The following is a 16,669-nucleotide window of genomic DNA, read 5'->3' on the forward strand; positions in this document are numbered from 1 at the left end:
CACGAAAGATACTTTGACAAACCTCATGAATATCATAGCAAATCTGGTATAGTATAACAGAAGTCCAAACAAAACCACAGAACAGCCTGCAGGCCGTGATTAATAGAAAAACTTTGTATTATAAACATGTGAGATTGTGGAGGCCTAGAAGGGAGGGGGGGGGAGGGGATGTGGGAAATGGGTAGAGGGGGGAAAGAGAGAGAGATAGGGGTTGGGGTGAGGCAGATGTAAAGGAAATAGCAAGATATAGGTTAATACCACAAAAAATCAACTGGGCTGGTTATTGGTACTCTGGATCCAAGACTACACAAGGTTTGAAATATAAAATATATGTGGCACATCCCAAAATATAGTAACTGGCATAGAACAAAGGAATAACGGACAGTCACAGGAGGTGAGGATTTCAGACACCTGTTATAGCCTGATGGCGGATAGTTGAACCATGAGGTGTGTCGAAGGAGGAGATGAAACAGTTCCATTTGCGCTGGAAGGCTTTGTGATTAGGCATAGGGATACAGGTTAAGTCAAAGGTATCCTTACTATACAGTGAAAGTAGTTCAGAACGAACTTCCGCGATAGTGGGTGGGGTAGGCGTAGTCCAGTGTTTGAGAACAGCTCGTCTGGCAGACATATAGCAGGTGGTTAACCAAGGCTTGTGGTGTGACAGGAGTGCCTGCTGCTTTTTAGGAAAACAGAGTGGGTATTAAACACACTGGGGTATGAAGATGCAAGTAGTTACTTTCAGCAATGGAATTTTAGGTGGAATGGCCCTTAGCAGCAAGGGAGATGTTGTGCGCACTCCTTATGCCCCAGTGGTCTTTCTCCCATAACTTTGAGAGTGGATTTGCATCGCAGAGGTTTCCATCCTGTACAGAGGTACAGAAGTTCAAGAGCCACGTTAAGTACACATGTGGAGTACACCCAAGGTACATGGTGGGGCCAACTGTCCTACTGGGGAATGGTAGTGGAAAACACTGGACAGGTGGATGTGGACAAGGCTCGGCATGTCCCTTCTAAATGCAAGTTACAGAGAAGGTATGCATTGCCACGGGGCCCCGAGAGTTAACTGCATAACAGTTGCAGTGTAAATGTACATGGTGTACATTTATCTATAAGAGGAGAAGCCCACTTTAAGGTCAAGTATTCCCATGCAGCAGCCTCAGCCTGGTCCTAGGGCATTATTGAAAATGGCACAAAGCAAAGGTACCAATGTGTATATCAGTGACCCTGTACAAAGTGCCTAGCATAGCCAGATAAACCCACCCTGGGGTAGGCCTCTAATGAGACCCTTACTTGGCACCCAATGAGGAGTGAATCATGGAGGATGCGATAACCACTCTGTCACCCTAAACCTGCCCCATACCCCTACAAGCAAGTTCAGCAGTGACCAGCCAAATTTCAATCCATCTGTGGCCACTGTAGTTGAACAGAAGTTGATCTACCAATCAACATCTGTTCAACCGCCCTGACACTATATTTTCACTCAATCAGCACTGCAGGCAATAGACTTCAGCACTAATCCATGTATTCTGACAGTGGGGGAGGCTCCCGTCTGTCAGAATACAATGACACAGTGGGAGGGATTCTTGCATCTACATCGAATGTGTGGGTGAGAAAATCAGGTCAGTTTAACCCGCTGGTTGAACGAGAAAAACGGACCCATGTATGGCCAGCTTTAGAATTAAATTTGTTATACAGTATGTCTTTTAATTAAAGGAATCAGAGTTATTACACTGTACAGTCTTTCTGTTGATATCATCTCAAACACCAGTGTGCTGAGAGTCGTATTTAGAGTGAGCCTGTACATTGTGGCGTACTGTGCATGCACATTGGGATGCCTTACAAAATGAATGGTAGTACAAGCACACTGTAACCTAGAACATGCATTGCCCTAATAAGTGGTAAAAAGCGAGCTTTGCCATGGGTTACCAAAACGCATAGATGAAAAAATATGCGCTGAATGTTAAATGCCTAATGATTTTTTTCGCATCGACTGGGTTACTAAAAATGTGTTTCTGCAATTCTGTAGACCACATTACTGGCTCAGCTTTCATATTAAAAAGCATTAAGCATCAGAAAAGTAAGACAGCCACGTAAATCATTTAATGCCTCCAGTTTTATAACTCAGATGCACAGAACTGTCACATAAGGAAGAGAAGCTGTGACTAGATTTTCAGCTGTGTCTCCTTTGAGCTATTAGAGTGTTTTGAACAAAAAATTGGCACGGTGGCATGCTGCAGACAATGAGCAGCAGACATTAGAGTGAATAGGAGGAAACTGCCCAATAAAATAAACAGAAGGAAATTAAACTGATAACCAGAGCCATTATGGAGCAATATATTTAACTGATATGGCAAAATATTATAATAATATGCTGTTCAGCAATGATGTATTGCCAGATAATGAGGAACATGCAAACTGTTCCTTCAAAGAAACATGACAACATCTACTACCTGCAGAAATACTATTTTCTTTTTGCAAATATAATTTTTATTGAGAACAGCTGGATACAGGTACAACACAAATCATACATGAGGAGTACGACAAAGGTAAGTTGAATACAGCCACAGTGATCAAAAAACAACAGTTCAGCATAACTGGTAATGACCGACTGGAAAAGCAAATCAACCGAAAATCCCTCAATGAATGACATCAGGGCAAAACAATGCTCCTCATAAGTGCCATGAAAGAAACCCTCACCAGCACGTAACCTTTTCCATTATTACGTACAGATGGTCCCTTTCAGAAACCGCAGAAAGAATAGAAAGATGAAGGAAGTAAAGAAAAGAACAGGGCAAGTGATGGGTAGGAGGGGTCGGGAGAGGGGGTAGGAGAGGTGGGAGAGAAGGGGGACGGGGAAAGGGGGGAAGGAGGGGGGCCTGCACCCCCCACGCCACAGACTACACGGCCACTGGACGCCAGGTCGTCCAAGGCGCAATCGCCCATCCCAGGGGTAACTCCGCCATCAGGCGTGCCCCCTCTCTGGACATGACAAAGAGATCCCAGATTCTCCACTTGTCCGCGTGTTCCTCCCCCCTATGCTGGGACAACGTGATCAGGTTCTCCAACCTGTTAATGTCTTCAATTTTCCGGAGCCGATGAGCAAGTCATGAAGGGGCAGTCTGCTTCCATAGCAGGGGTATGCATGCTCTGGCAGCATTCAGCATGGGGCATAGCAGTGACTTTTTAAAAGTCCCATATGGAATGTCAAATACCTGAAGGAGTAAGAAAGACGGATCGTCCGGGATTACTCTCTCCGTAAACATTGCCAATATTCTCCTGACTTCCCCCCAGAAATGCAATAGTAAGGGACAGGACCAGAAGATAAGCAATAACGTACCCCTGGCACCCCGACACCTCCAGCACCTGTCCGAGGCGTTCCGGAAAAAGCTATGTATATGCGCAGGCGTATAGTACCAGCGTGTGAGGATCTTAAAGTTGGTCTCCTGTGTTCTCGTACAGATCGAGGAGCTCAAGGCTAAGCGGATCATATTCTTCTTCTGCTTTGATAAAAAAACTATTTTCTTTTGTGTTTATATGATGTTGTTTATATGCTTACCCAGGGCCAGCTGTCCTCATTACATTTCTATATTTTACCAGCAGCACGTGCTAACCCTGGTTACCAAAGCTCCTTACCCCCAATCTGTCACTGCTGCTCCAGAACCACCACTCTGTGGTGCAAATTTATTCAGTGGCACAGTGGCCTGGACAAGCAGCAAAGCCCGCTCCCCTCCTGCAGCGGGCTGCCTGCTGTGATATCAATGCCTGCACTGTGCTGCTGAATTGCAGGAGGAGGAGGAGTTCTATGTGCCCAAGGACATAAATTTGCTGGAGTCTACTGCTAGCAAGCTCCCTGACTGGGGTGTGCTGCCAGCTCTGTAATTGTGTCAGTTCCGGTAACATGCAGCGCAATGTTACTGGCTTCAGAAACAAAACAGCTGCAAATACACTGCATCCCTATCCTGCTCTTCTGTCTTCTGTATAGACAAGTGGGAGCCTTTGTTGGCAGGAGAAATACAGGGGTCTCATCTAATCAAGGGAAACCTATTGGTTGTTTTGGGGAAAAAATCACCTCGCCTAAGAACTCAGGATCAAGCTAGCCACTTACATTATGATCTGATAATAAAATCTCCTTTAGATTGGCTGACGGCCACGCAGGCTTTTCGGATTAGATGGACTTTTTAGGTAAGATCTTGCATTACACAGTTGTTGATAGGTTCCAAGAACGTACAATCAGATTAAAATGTACACTACTGTGTAAAAATTTTAGGCAGATGTAAAAAAAAAATCCTGTAAACTAAGGGTATCAGGACATTATCCCCCCGGACAATATCCCCCCGGACATTATCCCCCGGGCAATATCCCCCGGGCAATATCCCCCGGGACCATTTTCCCCCGGAAAACATCCCCCTGGACATAGGGTTAGGGTTAGAGGGTTAGGGTTAGAGGAGGGATATTGTCAATGGGGATATTGTCCAGGGAGGATATTGTCCGGGGGGATGTTGTCCAGGGGGGATATTGTCCGGGGAATCAAACTAAGAATGCTTTCAGAAATAAAAGGGGTAATAGTTTATTTTTATCAATTAACAAAATGGAAAGTAAATGAACAGAGGAGAAAATCAAATCAATACTTGGCATGAGCAACCTTTGCCTTCACAAAAGCATCAATTCTTTAAAGCGGTTGTAAACCCTTGGTAAAAAAAAAAAAAAAAAAAAAACCTGCAAGACAAAGGCATAATGGGCTAGTATGCTGCCATGATCCCTCGCCGTCTCTTCCGGGTTCGGCGGCTCCAGCGCGGTGATTGGCCGGAAGAGACGGCTCCGGCGTGATGATTGGCCGGAGCCGCGATGGTTCACCGCGCCGGAGCCGCCAAACCCGGAAGAGACGGCGAGGGATCATGGCAGCGCCCGCAGCGATGTCCGGGGGTCCGTGTCGGGGCTTCGTTCTAAGGTAAGTTACACATAATGGGCTAGTGATTTTTCCGGCAAGCTCCCGGCAAATTAATTGAAGGTCCCCCCGGACCTTCAGAGCGCATGCGCCGCTCGCGAGAGCGGGTGCATGCACTGTAAATATCTGCTAAACCATGCCGGTTTAGGAGATATTATTTGTACCTACAGGTAAGCCTTATTATAGGCTTACCTGTAGGTAAAAGTGTCAAAAAGCGGGATACTACCGCTTTAAGGTACATTCGAAGGAACGCAGTTTTTGAAGGAACTCAGCAGTTAGGTTGTTCCAAACCTCTTGGAGAACTAACCACAGATCTTCTGTGGATGTAAGCTGCCTCAAATCCTTCTCTCTCTTCATGTAATCCCAGAAAGATTCAATGATGTTTGGGATCAGGGCTCTGTGGAGAGGAGACCAAACCTTCACTTCCAGGACTCCTTATTCTTTTTTACGCAGAAGATAGTTCTTAATGACATTGGCTGTATGTTTGGGGTTGTTGTACTATTGCAGAATTATTTTGGGGCCAATAAAACGCCTCTCTGATGGTATGGCATGATGGATAAGTATCTGCCTGTATATCTCAGCATTAAGGGCACCATTAATAATGACCAAATCTCCACCTCCGTTTGCAGAAATGCAGCCCTAAATTTGAAAGGAACCTCCACTTTGCTTCACTGTTGCCTGCACACACTCATTATTGTACCGCTCTCCATCCCTTCAGTGAACAAACTGTCTCCTGCTACAGCCAGACAAGGCCGGAGGGACGGCTGCCCTGGGCACAATGGTTTACTGGGGGGGGGGGGGGGGGTGCCTTGCTTCTGTTGCAAGGCTGACAGGAGTAGTGAAAGCGGCAATGATTTTGACAAGCACGTGACTGGTGAGTGTAAGATCCCAAAAGCTTGCACTTCATGAGCGGGGGAGGAGGGCGCAGTTTGGAATCTTTGCCCTGGGTGCTAGATGACCTTGTCCCAGCACTGCAGCCAGATATTTATAATTTTGCCTCATCAGTCCAGAGCAGCTGCTGCCATTTTTCTGCACCCCAGTTACTATGTTTTCGTGCATAGTTGAGTCGCTTAGCCGTGTTTCTATGTCTTGGTATGGCTATGGTATGGCTTTTGGTATGGCTTTTTGGCTGCAATTTTTCCATGAACACCACTTCTGGCAAACTTCTTCAGGCAGTAGATGGGTGTACCTGGTTTCCACTGGTTTCCACCAGTTCTGTGCTGATGGCATTGCTGGACATCATTCTATGTCGAAGGGAAGTAAGCAGGATGTGTCTTTCATCTGCTGCATTAGGTTTCCTTGGCCAACCACTGCTTCTATGGTCCTCAGTGTTGCCAGTTTCTTTGTGCTTCTTCAAAAGAGCTTGAACTGCACATCTTGAAACCCCAGTCTGCTTTGAAATCTTTCCCTAAGAGAGACCGTGCCTATTTAATATAACTACCTTGTGTTGTCTTGTTGCTATGTTCAGTCTTTCCATAATGTATGACCTGTGACATGAAACTGTCTTCCACGACCTCACCTTAGTAGCAGAGATTGGCTGTTCCTCACCCAATCCTAAGCCTTCTATACAGCGATTTCTGTTTCAGATAATGACTGTGTTTAAACCTACATATAAAATTAATGATCACTTAGCACCTGTTTTGTATAATTCATTAATCATACACCTGATTCTAATCCTACAAAATCCCTGACTTTGCACAAGTATACAAAGTGTGAAAGTGTAAGAATTGATGCTGGTTTAAAGCCAAAGGGTAGTCACACCAAATATTGATTTAATTTAGATTTTTCTTCTTTGCGCTAACCTTGCATTTTGTAAATTGATAAAAATAAACAATAAATATATATTTTTGAAATTATTCTTACTCTACAGCATTTCTTTACACCTGCCTCAAACTTTTGTACAGTACTGTATGTGGAAAACTTTAGGGGTTTAGGTCCAGAATTTCAAGGTGAGCTTTTTTAGTCTCTGTGAAGAGAGTTTATTTTTTATTTACGGTGTCTTGATTACCTAGTTTATTAGTTATCCTATGTCTTGTTTAAAATAAATAAATAATGGAAGGGCTTATATACACTTAAAAAAATGGGTGTGCTTGCGCACTGCTACAGTTCATCTGGAAAGTATCCACAGCGCTTCACTTCTTCCAAATTTTGTTATGCTACAGCCTTATTCCAAAATGGGTTTAATTCTTTATTTTCCTCAAAATTCTACAAACAATCATCCATAATGACGTTGTTAAAGATGTTTGTTTGAAATCTTTGCAAAATTAAAAAAAAAAAAAAAAATCACATGTACATAAATATTCACAGCCTTTGCCATGACACTCAAAAATTAGCTCAGGTGCATTCTGTTTCCACTGATCATCCTTGAGATGTTTCTACAACTTGATTGGAGTCTACATGTGGTAAATTCAGTTAATTTGACATGATTTGGAAAGGCTCACACCTATCTATATAAGGTCCCACAGGTAACAGTGCATGTCAGAGCACAAACCAAGCCATGAAGTCCAAGGAATTGTCTGTAGACCTCCGAGACAGGATTGTATAGAGGCACAGATCTGGGGAAGGGTACAGGAAAATGTCTGCAGCATTGAAGGTCCCCATGAGCACAGTGGCTTCCATCATTCATAAATAGAGGAGTTCTGGAACCACCAGGACTCTTCCTTGAGCGGGCCGCCCGGCCAAACTGAGCGATTGGCGGAGAAGGGGCCTTAGTCAGGGAGGTGACCAAGAACCCGATAACCACTCTGACAGAGCTCCAGCATTTCTGTGGAGAGAGAAGAACCTTCCAGAATTACAACCATCTCTGCAGCACTCCACCAATTAGGCCTGTATGGTAGAGTGGCCAGACAGAAGCCACTCCTCAGTAAAAGGCACATGACAGCCCGCCTAGTGTGTTTGTCAAAAGGCACCTGAAGGGCTCTCAGACCATGATGAAACAAAGATTGAACTCTTTGGTCTGAATGGCAAGCATCATGTCTTCAGGAAACCAGGCACCGCTCATTACCTGGAAAAATACCATTTTCAGTGGAAGGAACTGGGAGACTAGTCAGGATTGAGGGAAAGATGAATGCAGCAATGTACGGAGACATCCTTGATGAAAACCTGCTTCAGAGTGCTCTGAACCTCAGACTAGGGTGAAGGTTCATCTTCCAACAGGACAAAGACCCTTAGCACACAGCCAAGATAACAAAGGAGTGGCTGTGGGACAACTCTGTGAATGTCCTTGAGTGGCCCAGCCAGAGACCAGACTTGAACCCAATTTAACATCTCTGGAGAGATCTAAAAATGGCTGTTCATTGGCGCCCCCCATCTAACCTGATGGAGCTTGAGAGGTCCTGTAAAGAAGAATGGGAGAAACTGCCCAAAAATAGGTGTGTCAAGCTTGTAGCATCATACTCAAAAGGACTTGAGGCTGTAATTGGTGCTAAAGGTGCTTCCACAAAGTATTGAGCAAAGGCTGTGAATACGTATGTACATGGGATTTGTTTCTTTTTTATTTTCAATACATTTGCAAAGATTTCAAGCAAACTTCTTTCATGTTGTCATTATGGGGTTTTGTTTGTAGAATTTTTAAGAAAATAATGAATTTAAACGATTATGGAATAAGGCTGTAACATAACAAAATGTGGAAAAAGTGAAGCGCTGTTAATACTTTCCGAATGTACTGTATGTTGTGCTATTGAGTGCTATAAGACTACAAAATGTACAAAGTGGATCGCTCACACCTATATACACTCTCTAAATGTGTATCAATGTGCAAAATCCTATTCAAAAGTGGTATCCCTTCAAATCTGTTTGTATAACAATTTTCAGAATCAGCATATCATATCAAACCATATATAATATCAAAAAAACAAAACAAACAATGTATCAGTCCATAAAGTGTCCATTGGTATGAATTTGCTTGCTTTGCTTGCTTGCTCAATTTTTCATAAAACCCGGCCTGTGTTCACATGTTCACCACTATGTGTTATACTATAACATCAAAAGCATGATTTCTATAACATCAAAAGTGAACCACACATGGTTAATCATAAAATGGATGGAATATTGTTCATTGTATATTGTATGTCATTTTTGGATTTACACAATGGCAGGGTGTCTCTTGGGGACACATATATGCAACACAGATGAGATCATGAAGGGATTGTACATCAGATCTCACCACTCTGTTGTGTATAAAATATTATGCAGAGCTCCAGATCCATGGCAACATGGTGCTAACACTGGCCACTAAAGGGTCTGGGGACTAAGGCAAGACGACACCTTATGCTGCTGTGGAATCAGAGCTTCAGGAAAAGGGTGCCCAATCGGGCTATATATATGTTGACACAGCGTGATGGCAGCTATATCCTCCTGAGGAAGCCACGTGACCCTGTGGCGTAACGCGTAGGGGAGGGGACAATCTGTTGTCATGCTAAGGCACGCATTGTGAGCATACCATGGTAATACTGTCTGATTGTCTTATACCCGCACTGTGAGGACTGAATTCTTTTTACAGTTTGGTGCACTCGACGCACCAGGAAAATGTGAATGTTTTTATATTTAGTGTTTAATAAATTGGTTGTTTTAAAAGATAAAGTATTATGTCCAGCTTTCTCTCTTTATCATTTGGGCGTATAAAGATAAGTGTAAGGGAAGGAGGATTCTAAACTCAAGATTGCCACCAAAGAAGTGGAACAGCAATAAAAAAACAGATCCCCAGAGAGGGACAAAAGCGCATATAGACCATTGGTTGGTCTTATCCCCCAGGTAAGGGCACACCAGATGAGGGGATTATCACCAATGTATGTGGATGATTGAAGCACATAGTGGTGAACACTAATTAACCGGTTGCCAACCGCCGCACGACTATATACTGCGGCGGTCAGCCCCGGCCAGGCAGAGTGACGTATCGGTACGTCACTCGCCTGTCACTGACTTGCGAGCCTATCGCGGGCGGGCGCGCGCCCGCCGAGGCGCGCGCCCGCCGCGGCTCGTTCACAGGCAAGTCAGTGCGTGTGACCGGCGGACTCGATGTCCGCCGGCCACACTACGATCGCTCCTGTGAAGGGAGAAAGACAGAGCAGCTTGTGTAAACAAGCTGCCTGTCAGTTCTCCCTGTGTAAAAGTGAAGATCTGACCGTTCTACTATGTAGAACGGTTGATCTTTGCTTTTACACCAATAGCCATGTCCCTACACAGTAGAAAGCACGCCCCTAGGACACACTTAACCCCTCCCTGTCCAATAAAGTTAACCCCTTCCCTGCCAGTGTCATTTTTGCAGTAACAGTGCATATGTATAGCACTGATTACTGCAGTAATGTCACTGGTAACCCCAAAAGTGTCAAAAATGTCAGTCAAGGGTCCGATCTGTCCGCCGCAATGTCGCAGTACCGAAAAAAAAATCGCAGATCGCCGCCATTATGCGTTAAAAAAAAAAACACCAAAAATGACAAAAATCTTTCTCTTTGTTAGTAAACGCGATAACTTTTGCGCAAACCAATCAAAATACGCTTTTTGCAATTTTTTTTACCAAACATAGGTAGCATAAAACAAATTGGCCGAAAAATGTTAAAAAATTTTGATTTTTACTTTTTTTTTGGGGGAATTTCATATAAAAAAATGTGAAAAATATTGTTATTTTTGCAAAATTTACGCTCTTTTTTTGTTTATAGCGCGTGATCAAAAAATCGCACAGGTGATCAAATACCACCAAAAGAAAGCTCTGTTTGTGGGAAAAAAAGGACGTCAAATTCGTTTAGGTACAGCGTCGCACGACCGCGCAATTGTCCGTTAAAGTCACGCAGTAAAAAATCGCAAAAAAAACCCTGGTCCTTTAGCAGCCAAATCCTCCGGGGCTTAAGTGGTTAAGGAAGCAGTCGTTAGGATATGTGAACGCAATCCTGTTTTTTATGAAAGATTTAGTATATGCAAGTGAATTCATACCAAAGGACACTTTATGGACTGATAAATTGTTTGTTTTGTTTTGTTAATGTTATATATGGCTTGATATGATATGCTGATTCTGAAAATTGCTATCCAAACAGATTTAAAGGGATACTAGCACATTCTCATTTGGGAGCACGGCACCATTTATTTACACTTATGCACTGCACGCTAAAATGTGCAATTTAAAGCACATTCCCACAATGCATGGCAGCTCTCCTTCTCTATTTGTTGTGGTTCCATTCATTGTGATGTGCACCTCAACACCCTGTACAGTAAAATGCAGCACAAATCCACAACGCTCATTGTTGTGGTGAGATGCATTGGCAGCCCATTCATATTGAACTGGTTACCGCAAAGTAATGATGTTTAACATGCATACATTAACGCACTGCCACAGAACTCTTTAATGTGAATGGTCCCTAGGCTACATAATATACAAATGTACAACAAAATAGTCCATAAAGCTAATATTAATAATATAAATTATTTTGCATTTACAAAATCAAGATTACCAAGCATTTCATCCAATTGACACTATGAAGGCTTATGGTGCAACTTAACATACGTGGCCCCCAATTAAGTTTTCAGCCCAGGACCTTGGGCTTCAATAACATATCCACTGTCCAAATCGAACATCCCCAACCTCTATAACTCTTTCTGCAGTTAATATGCCCTTCCTTTACAGTAAATCCTACCTCCTACCAGAGAATCAATTTACCCTAACATTTTTTCAAGGTGATGGAGTGGAAGTTTAGATATGGCTAAGTAGACACTATGGGCCCCCAGGAGCAGGTTCCTAGTTACATCTGCATCCTTTTCAACTCCTGTTCTTTCACTACTGAAGCCCTCTTCTTAGCTATATTCTAATGCCAAAGAGAGCAAATATGTGTTTTCCTGCTGTATATCTTGCACTGTGGAACACTCTCCCCTTCTAAAGCTCTTATAGGCTCACCCAAGGATGTTATGCCCCATTTTTTAGCACCTAACACTCACACACTGCCATCTTCAATCTCAGCATGCCTTCGTCTTGCACCCTGTGAGTACTCTACTGTATCCCCCAGTGGACACTTTTAAGTTCTGTATAGCTCTCTTACTACATGTTCCTCCTCAAGTTCAGAAGTCCATTTAAATTAATAGAATTGCAGATTGCACATGCATGAGATGTTGCCAAGTGGTCGGGGAATCTAGCCAGCTGTATCTTGCTGGATTATGGACAGGTTAGTATTAGACTGAGATGGGAGGGCAGGGGTGCTCTGATATAAGCGTAACTACACTAAAGATTTAGAAATGAGATCATAATGCAAAGAATCTCAGTGTCAGGATAAAAAAAATAAATAAATCAAACTGTCAGCTGGGCATATCACCTTTCTTTGAAAGATTAGGCCTTGAAAAAGCAAGAGTCTAAATTGGTCTTATTAGATTTTACCTGTCATTCTTCCAGTTTAATGTCATTGCAATGTATTAGGTTACAGGCGGATGAAAATTACTCCATAATGGCAGGATATATGTGTAAGAAAGATAGGATGTTCTAATGTCTATATATTCCATACAGGAGATGGAAAACACAACTCTTCACTCACCACAATAAATCTGTTATCAAATCATGAAACAATTCTAACTGTCACAGGGAATTGTCTCCACAATTATATATATATATATATACACACACACACACAGTGCTGGGACAAGGTCATCTAGAACCCAGGACAAACATGCCAAACCATGCCCCCCCAATATGTACAGGTATGAGCATGTGTCAGCAATAATCAGCAATAATCACTAATCTGCATGCTTATCCCCTAAGTATAAATTCCCCCTCCTCCCCAGGAAAAATTCCCCCCGCTGCTGAAATCTCCCCTCTTGGCACAAATATTTGCCCCCATCCCCCAAATCCCCCAAGCTCAACTGCCCTCCCAAACAAAAAATTCCCCCCTTCTAGCACAAATCCTCTACCCTTAACATTTCCCCTTCTAGTATACATCTTCTCTCCACCTTGTCAAATTTCCCCCTCCCAGCACAACTTCCCCCAAAATCCCCCCCTCCTAGCACAAATATTCTTTTCCCATCCCACCTCCCAGCACAAATCCCCCTAAATAACCACTTTTAGCACCCTCCCCCAACCCAAATTTCCCTTCCTAGAACAATACTTACCTTATAGCCCCCCCCCCCCCAAAATCCTCCTTTTAACACAAATCCCCAATCTCCTTATAGAACCCCTCTACCTCACCTTACATGATACCATAGTGCCCAGGGAAGCTGCCCCCTCCTGCCCACCCCTTGTCTAGACCCTATATATATATATATATATATATATATATATATATATATATATATATATATATATATATATATATATATAAATATATATACACACACACACACACACAGGGCTTTTTTTTCTCAGAGAATAGGTGCAGGAACTCCCCTTTTCTGAGTTAATTCTTGTCTCTGCCCCCTGCCCATTTTCACGCACCCTTCTTTGATTACACCCTCACCCACCTCTCAGTGCCACCCCTTTTAGAGAATATAGAACCAAGTATTTTTATGATGCTAAGTCATTTCTATGACATTTGTTAATGATAACAAGATAAGCAGTAGAATAAATCCCCTGCTGCCAGCAGCAGTAGACCCTCCAGCAACAATAGACCCTCCACAGCAGCAATAGATTTCCCCTAGCAACAACAGATCTCACAGCAGCCAGCATCAATAGACCCCTCCCTAAAAAGCAGATCCCTTCTAGCAACAATTGACCCTCTTGCAACATGCGCCTCCTCCCCCAGCAAACCAGCAACAATAGATCACTATGCAAAAACAAGTCCCTTCCAGCAACAATAGATCCCATAGCAGCCAGCATCAATAGACACTGCAGCACACCCCAGCACCCCTTTCCATTACATACAGTACTGGAGGTGCCGGAACTGCGTTCCCCCATGTTCCCGCTGAAAAAAGGCCCTGTGTATATGTCATAACCCTAAACTAGAGTTTCAGTTTTAAAAATTCAGATCACTACTTATTTTTGCAACTGCAGATCTGAGTTGCTTCCTTGTGCTGCTGTTTCCTCTCACACTCCAGCTTTGCTATGCAGTGGACTGCAAAAGGCTGATACCAGGTCAAATTCAGGTACTTAAGCCGGTCATAGATGGTTTGAATCTGATCCCAGTTCACCAAGAACCGACCAAAATTCAAACCATGTATGGGCAGGCTGCATGTGCCCAAGTTGATCGATCAATAAACTTGGGTACAACCAGCCTGACAGATTTTACATGCGATTATTGCTAGCTGCTTTTATAGCCGCTGGCAATAATCTGGTTCTTCTCTCGTGGGGAAGGCTGTGTATGAAATTTGCTTGGTCTATTGCCTCGTACACACGCAACGATTATCGGCCGACCGATCGTCCGACTTTCGTCCAGAGTGGTGTTTTGTTGATTGGAATGTGCCTAGACTGCACACGAATTTTCTCGGCCAACAAAAATCGACTTCTGAAGTGATGTCATGTGCTGGTTTACTTTCCGTGTGTTTTTTCTTCTCTGAGCATGGCCAGTCTTGCTCATCAGATTTTTGTCTGCCGAAATCTGTACTGACTGACGGAAAATCGGCCGTTGTGTTGACGGCCAACAAAAATTTTATAGCCTGCACACCAGAATTTTTTCGGCCGAAAAGTCGGAGTCGGTTGTCGGAAGCATCATACTAACAAGCCGAAAAACGGCCGATCGGACGTTGGCCGAAAATTCCCGGCCAATAATCGGTGCGTGTGTACGGGGCATTAGGACGGCCTTACACTATTTGCATTTAAAAATGTATGTAAAAATGTACTAATGATTACAGATGAAAAAAGAGCTTATATGCCCCTTTTATCAAGCAGTTTGTGCTCTGGGGCCACGCATGTGTGCTAATTTTATCTCCTTGATTACCTCTTAATGTTTTTTGTCTGTACGTGGTTCATGGAACCAGGCTTCAGGCCATGATCCACAGCTGGGTCCCTGGGTAGCTACATGATTGGAGCTTTTCATTGTAACAAGATTACCTCAGCAGTGCGATATTTTATTTGGCTCATGCCATATTACAGAACTGGGCAAAAACCAAGGTTCAGCTGTCCATTTTTACTACCGTTGACCACCCAACTGAAAGAGATCTGTTTCATGAACAGTTGTACCTTTTTATTACAATTGTCAGGTGTTTGTTTTCCATATGTTTACATACTTATGGACCTTCCCAGGTCCAAAATTAGTATTGTGCAGAATTAAGTTTGGCCCTCCACAACATTCCCAGTTTATCATGTGCCCCCCTGGGAAAATTAATTATCCACCCCTTGCCATTTTCCAATACAATATTGAATTACTGCCTATTGTCTGAACCAAAAATCTAGTGAAACCATGTTTTAAGACCACTGTCGGTGGACAAGTGCAAATTCCAATGATCAGTATTTTCAGATTGCTCATATAATGACTTGGAATACTGGTCTCTAAAGCCCCGTACACACGTAGCGATTGTCGGCCGAACGATCGGCCGTCTTTTGTCCGGTGCTGTCCTGTCAGTTGAAAAGTGCTAAAGACTGCACACGAATTTTGTCGGCCAACAACAGCCGACTGCAGAAGTGATGTCATGTGATGGTTAACATTCCGTGTGTTTTTTTCTTCTCTGAGCATGCCCAGTCTTGCTCATCTGCTGTTTGTCGGCCGAATTCTGTACTGACTGAATCAATCGGTCGTTCTGGTGTTGGCCAACAAAAATTTTAAAGCCTGCACACCCGATTCTGTTCAGCCGAAAAGTCGCAGTCGGTTGTCGGAAGCATCATACTAACAAGCCGACAATCGGCCGATCGGACGTTAAGACTAAACTTTTCTGTTGGGACTAAATCGGTATATATCGATGGCAATTTTTGAGGGATAGGTTACTCACCTCTACCCATTCTGTTGATCCAATTAATCCATACTCCTCTGCTCCCCAACTGCAGAATAAAATGGATCTTCTTGGGCGCCAACCTGTCAATGCAGAAAATACACAAAGGTCTAATAATTTAATACACTCACTGTGCAGATGCCTCAAGCATTCATACAGCAGTCTCAAATAATAATTGTATTGTGTTTTGAATATTTTTATTTACTATGATCGCCAGCTTCAGCTAATGGCTGTAATGTGATATTTTACTGATTGAGGTATTTCAAGAAAATGTCAAATTATAGCGACTAGATGGAGTTGACGGTCCTAGGAAATAAACATACACACTGTCACAATTATTTTTGACTTCTGTACGAATGCTTAAGTCATTCAGCAATTATGTTTTATATTTAGACACCCAAGAGAAAAACAAATCATACATTTATGAAAATGATAATTGCATATTTATGGATTTCTGGCAGGATCAACTGGTATTTTTGCACTTCTCAAACAGATATAACACCATGCTTTTAATGCTACATTTAATAGATTAAAGGGAAGCAATTAAGAGAGGTTACTTGTTAAGGTTTACCTATACTTTAAAGTGCAATTCCAGTTTTGTTGAAAAAAAAGCATTCCCCTCTGGGTGATCTCTGTACATTACAAGGATTATAACAAACTTTTTTGCAGATTCCTACCTTTTGTCTTTCTGAAGAAATCACTGCTTGTTCCTCTGTGCTAAGTGGGTCTAATGGGAGTGGTTTCATAATTATAAATCAGCTGTGGCAGCTGCAGAGCACTAATGAGAAAATCTGCTGGGCCTGCATCCCTTTAGATGTGTTCCTATTGGCAGTATCTCACCAAAAATAAAATTTTTGTTCCAGGGGATGCCAGAAATCTGACTTGTATCTT

General features: G+C 42.9%; 1 protein-coding gene across 1 annotated transcript in view; it reads right to left on the bottom strand.

Annotated features, from left to right (window-relative positions):
• Nucleotides 1-16,669, bottom strand: part of LOC309569260 (putative N-acetylated-alpha-linked acidic dipeptidase) — a 256,771-nt gene that overhangs the window by 104,359 nt on the left and 135,743 nt on the right. Inside the window, exon 10 of the mRNA XM_082275019.1 lies at nucleotides 15,779-15,861. Coding sequence (XP_082131145.1) covers nucleotides 15,779-15,861 — 83 coding nt within the window. The remainder of the gene's footprint in view (nucleotides 1-15,778; nucleotides 15,862-16,669) is intronic.

This window comes from Pelophylax lessonae (genome assembly GCF_965119305.1).
Source record: "Pelophylax lessonae genome assembly, chromosome: 13".
NCBI lineage: Eukaryota > Metazoa > Chordata > Amphibia > Anura > Ranidae > Pelophylax > Pelophylax lessonae.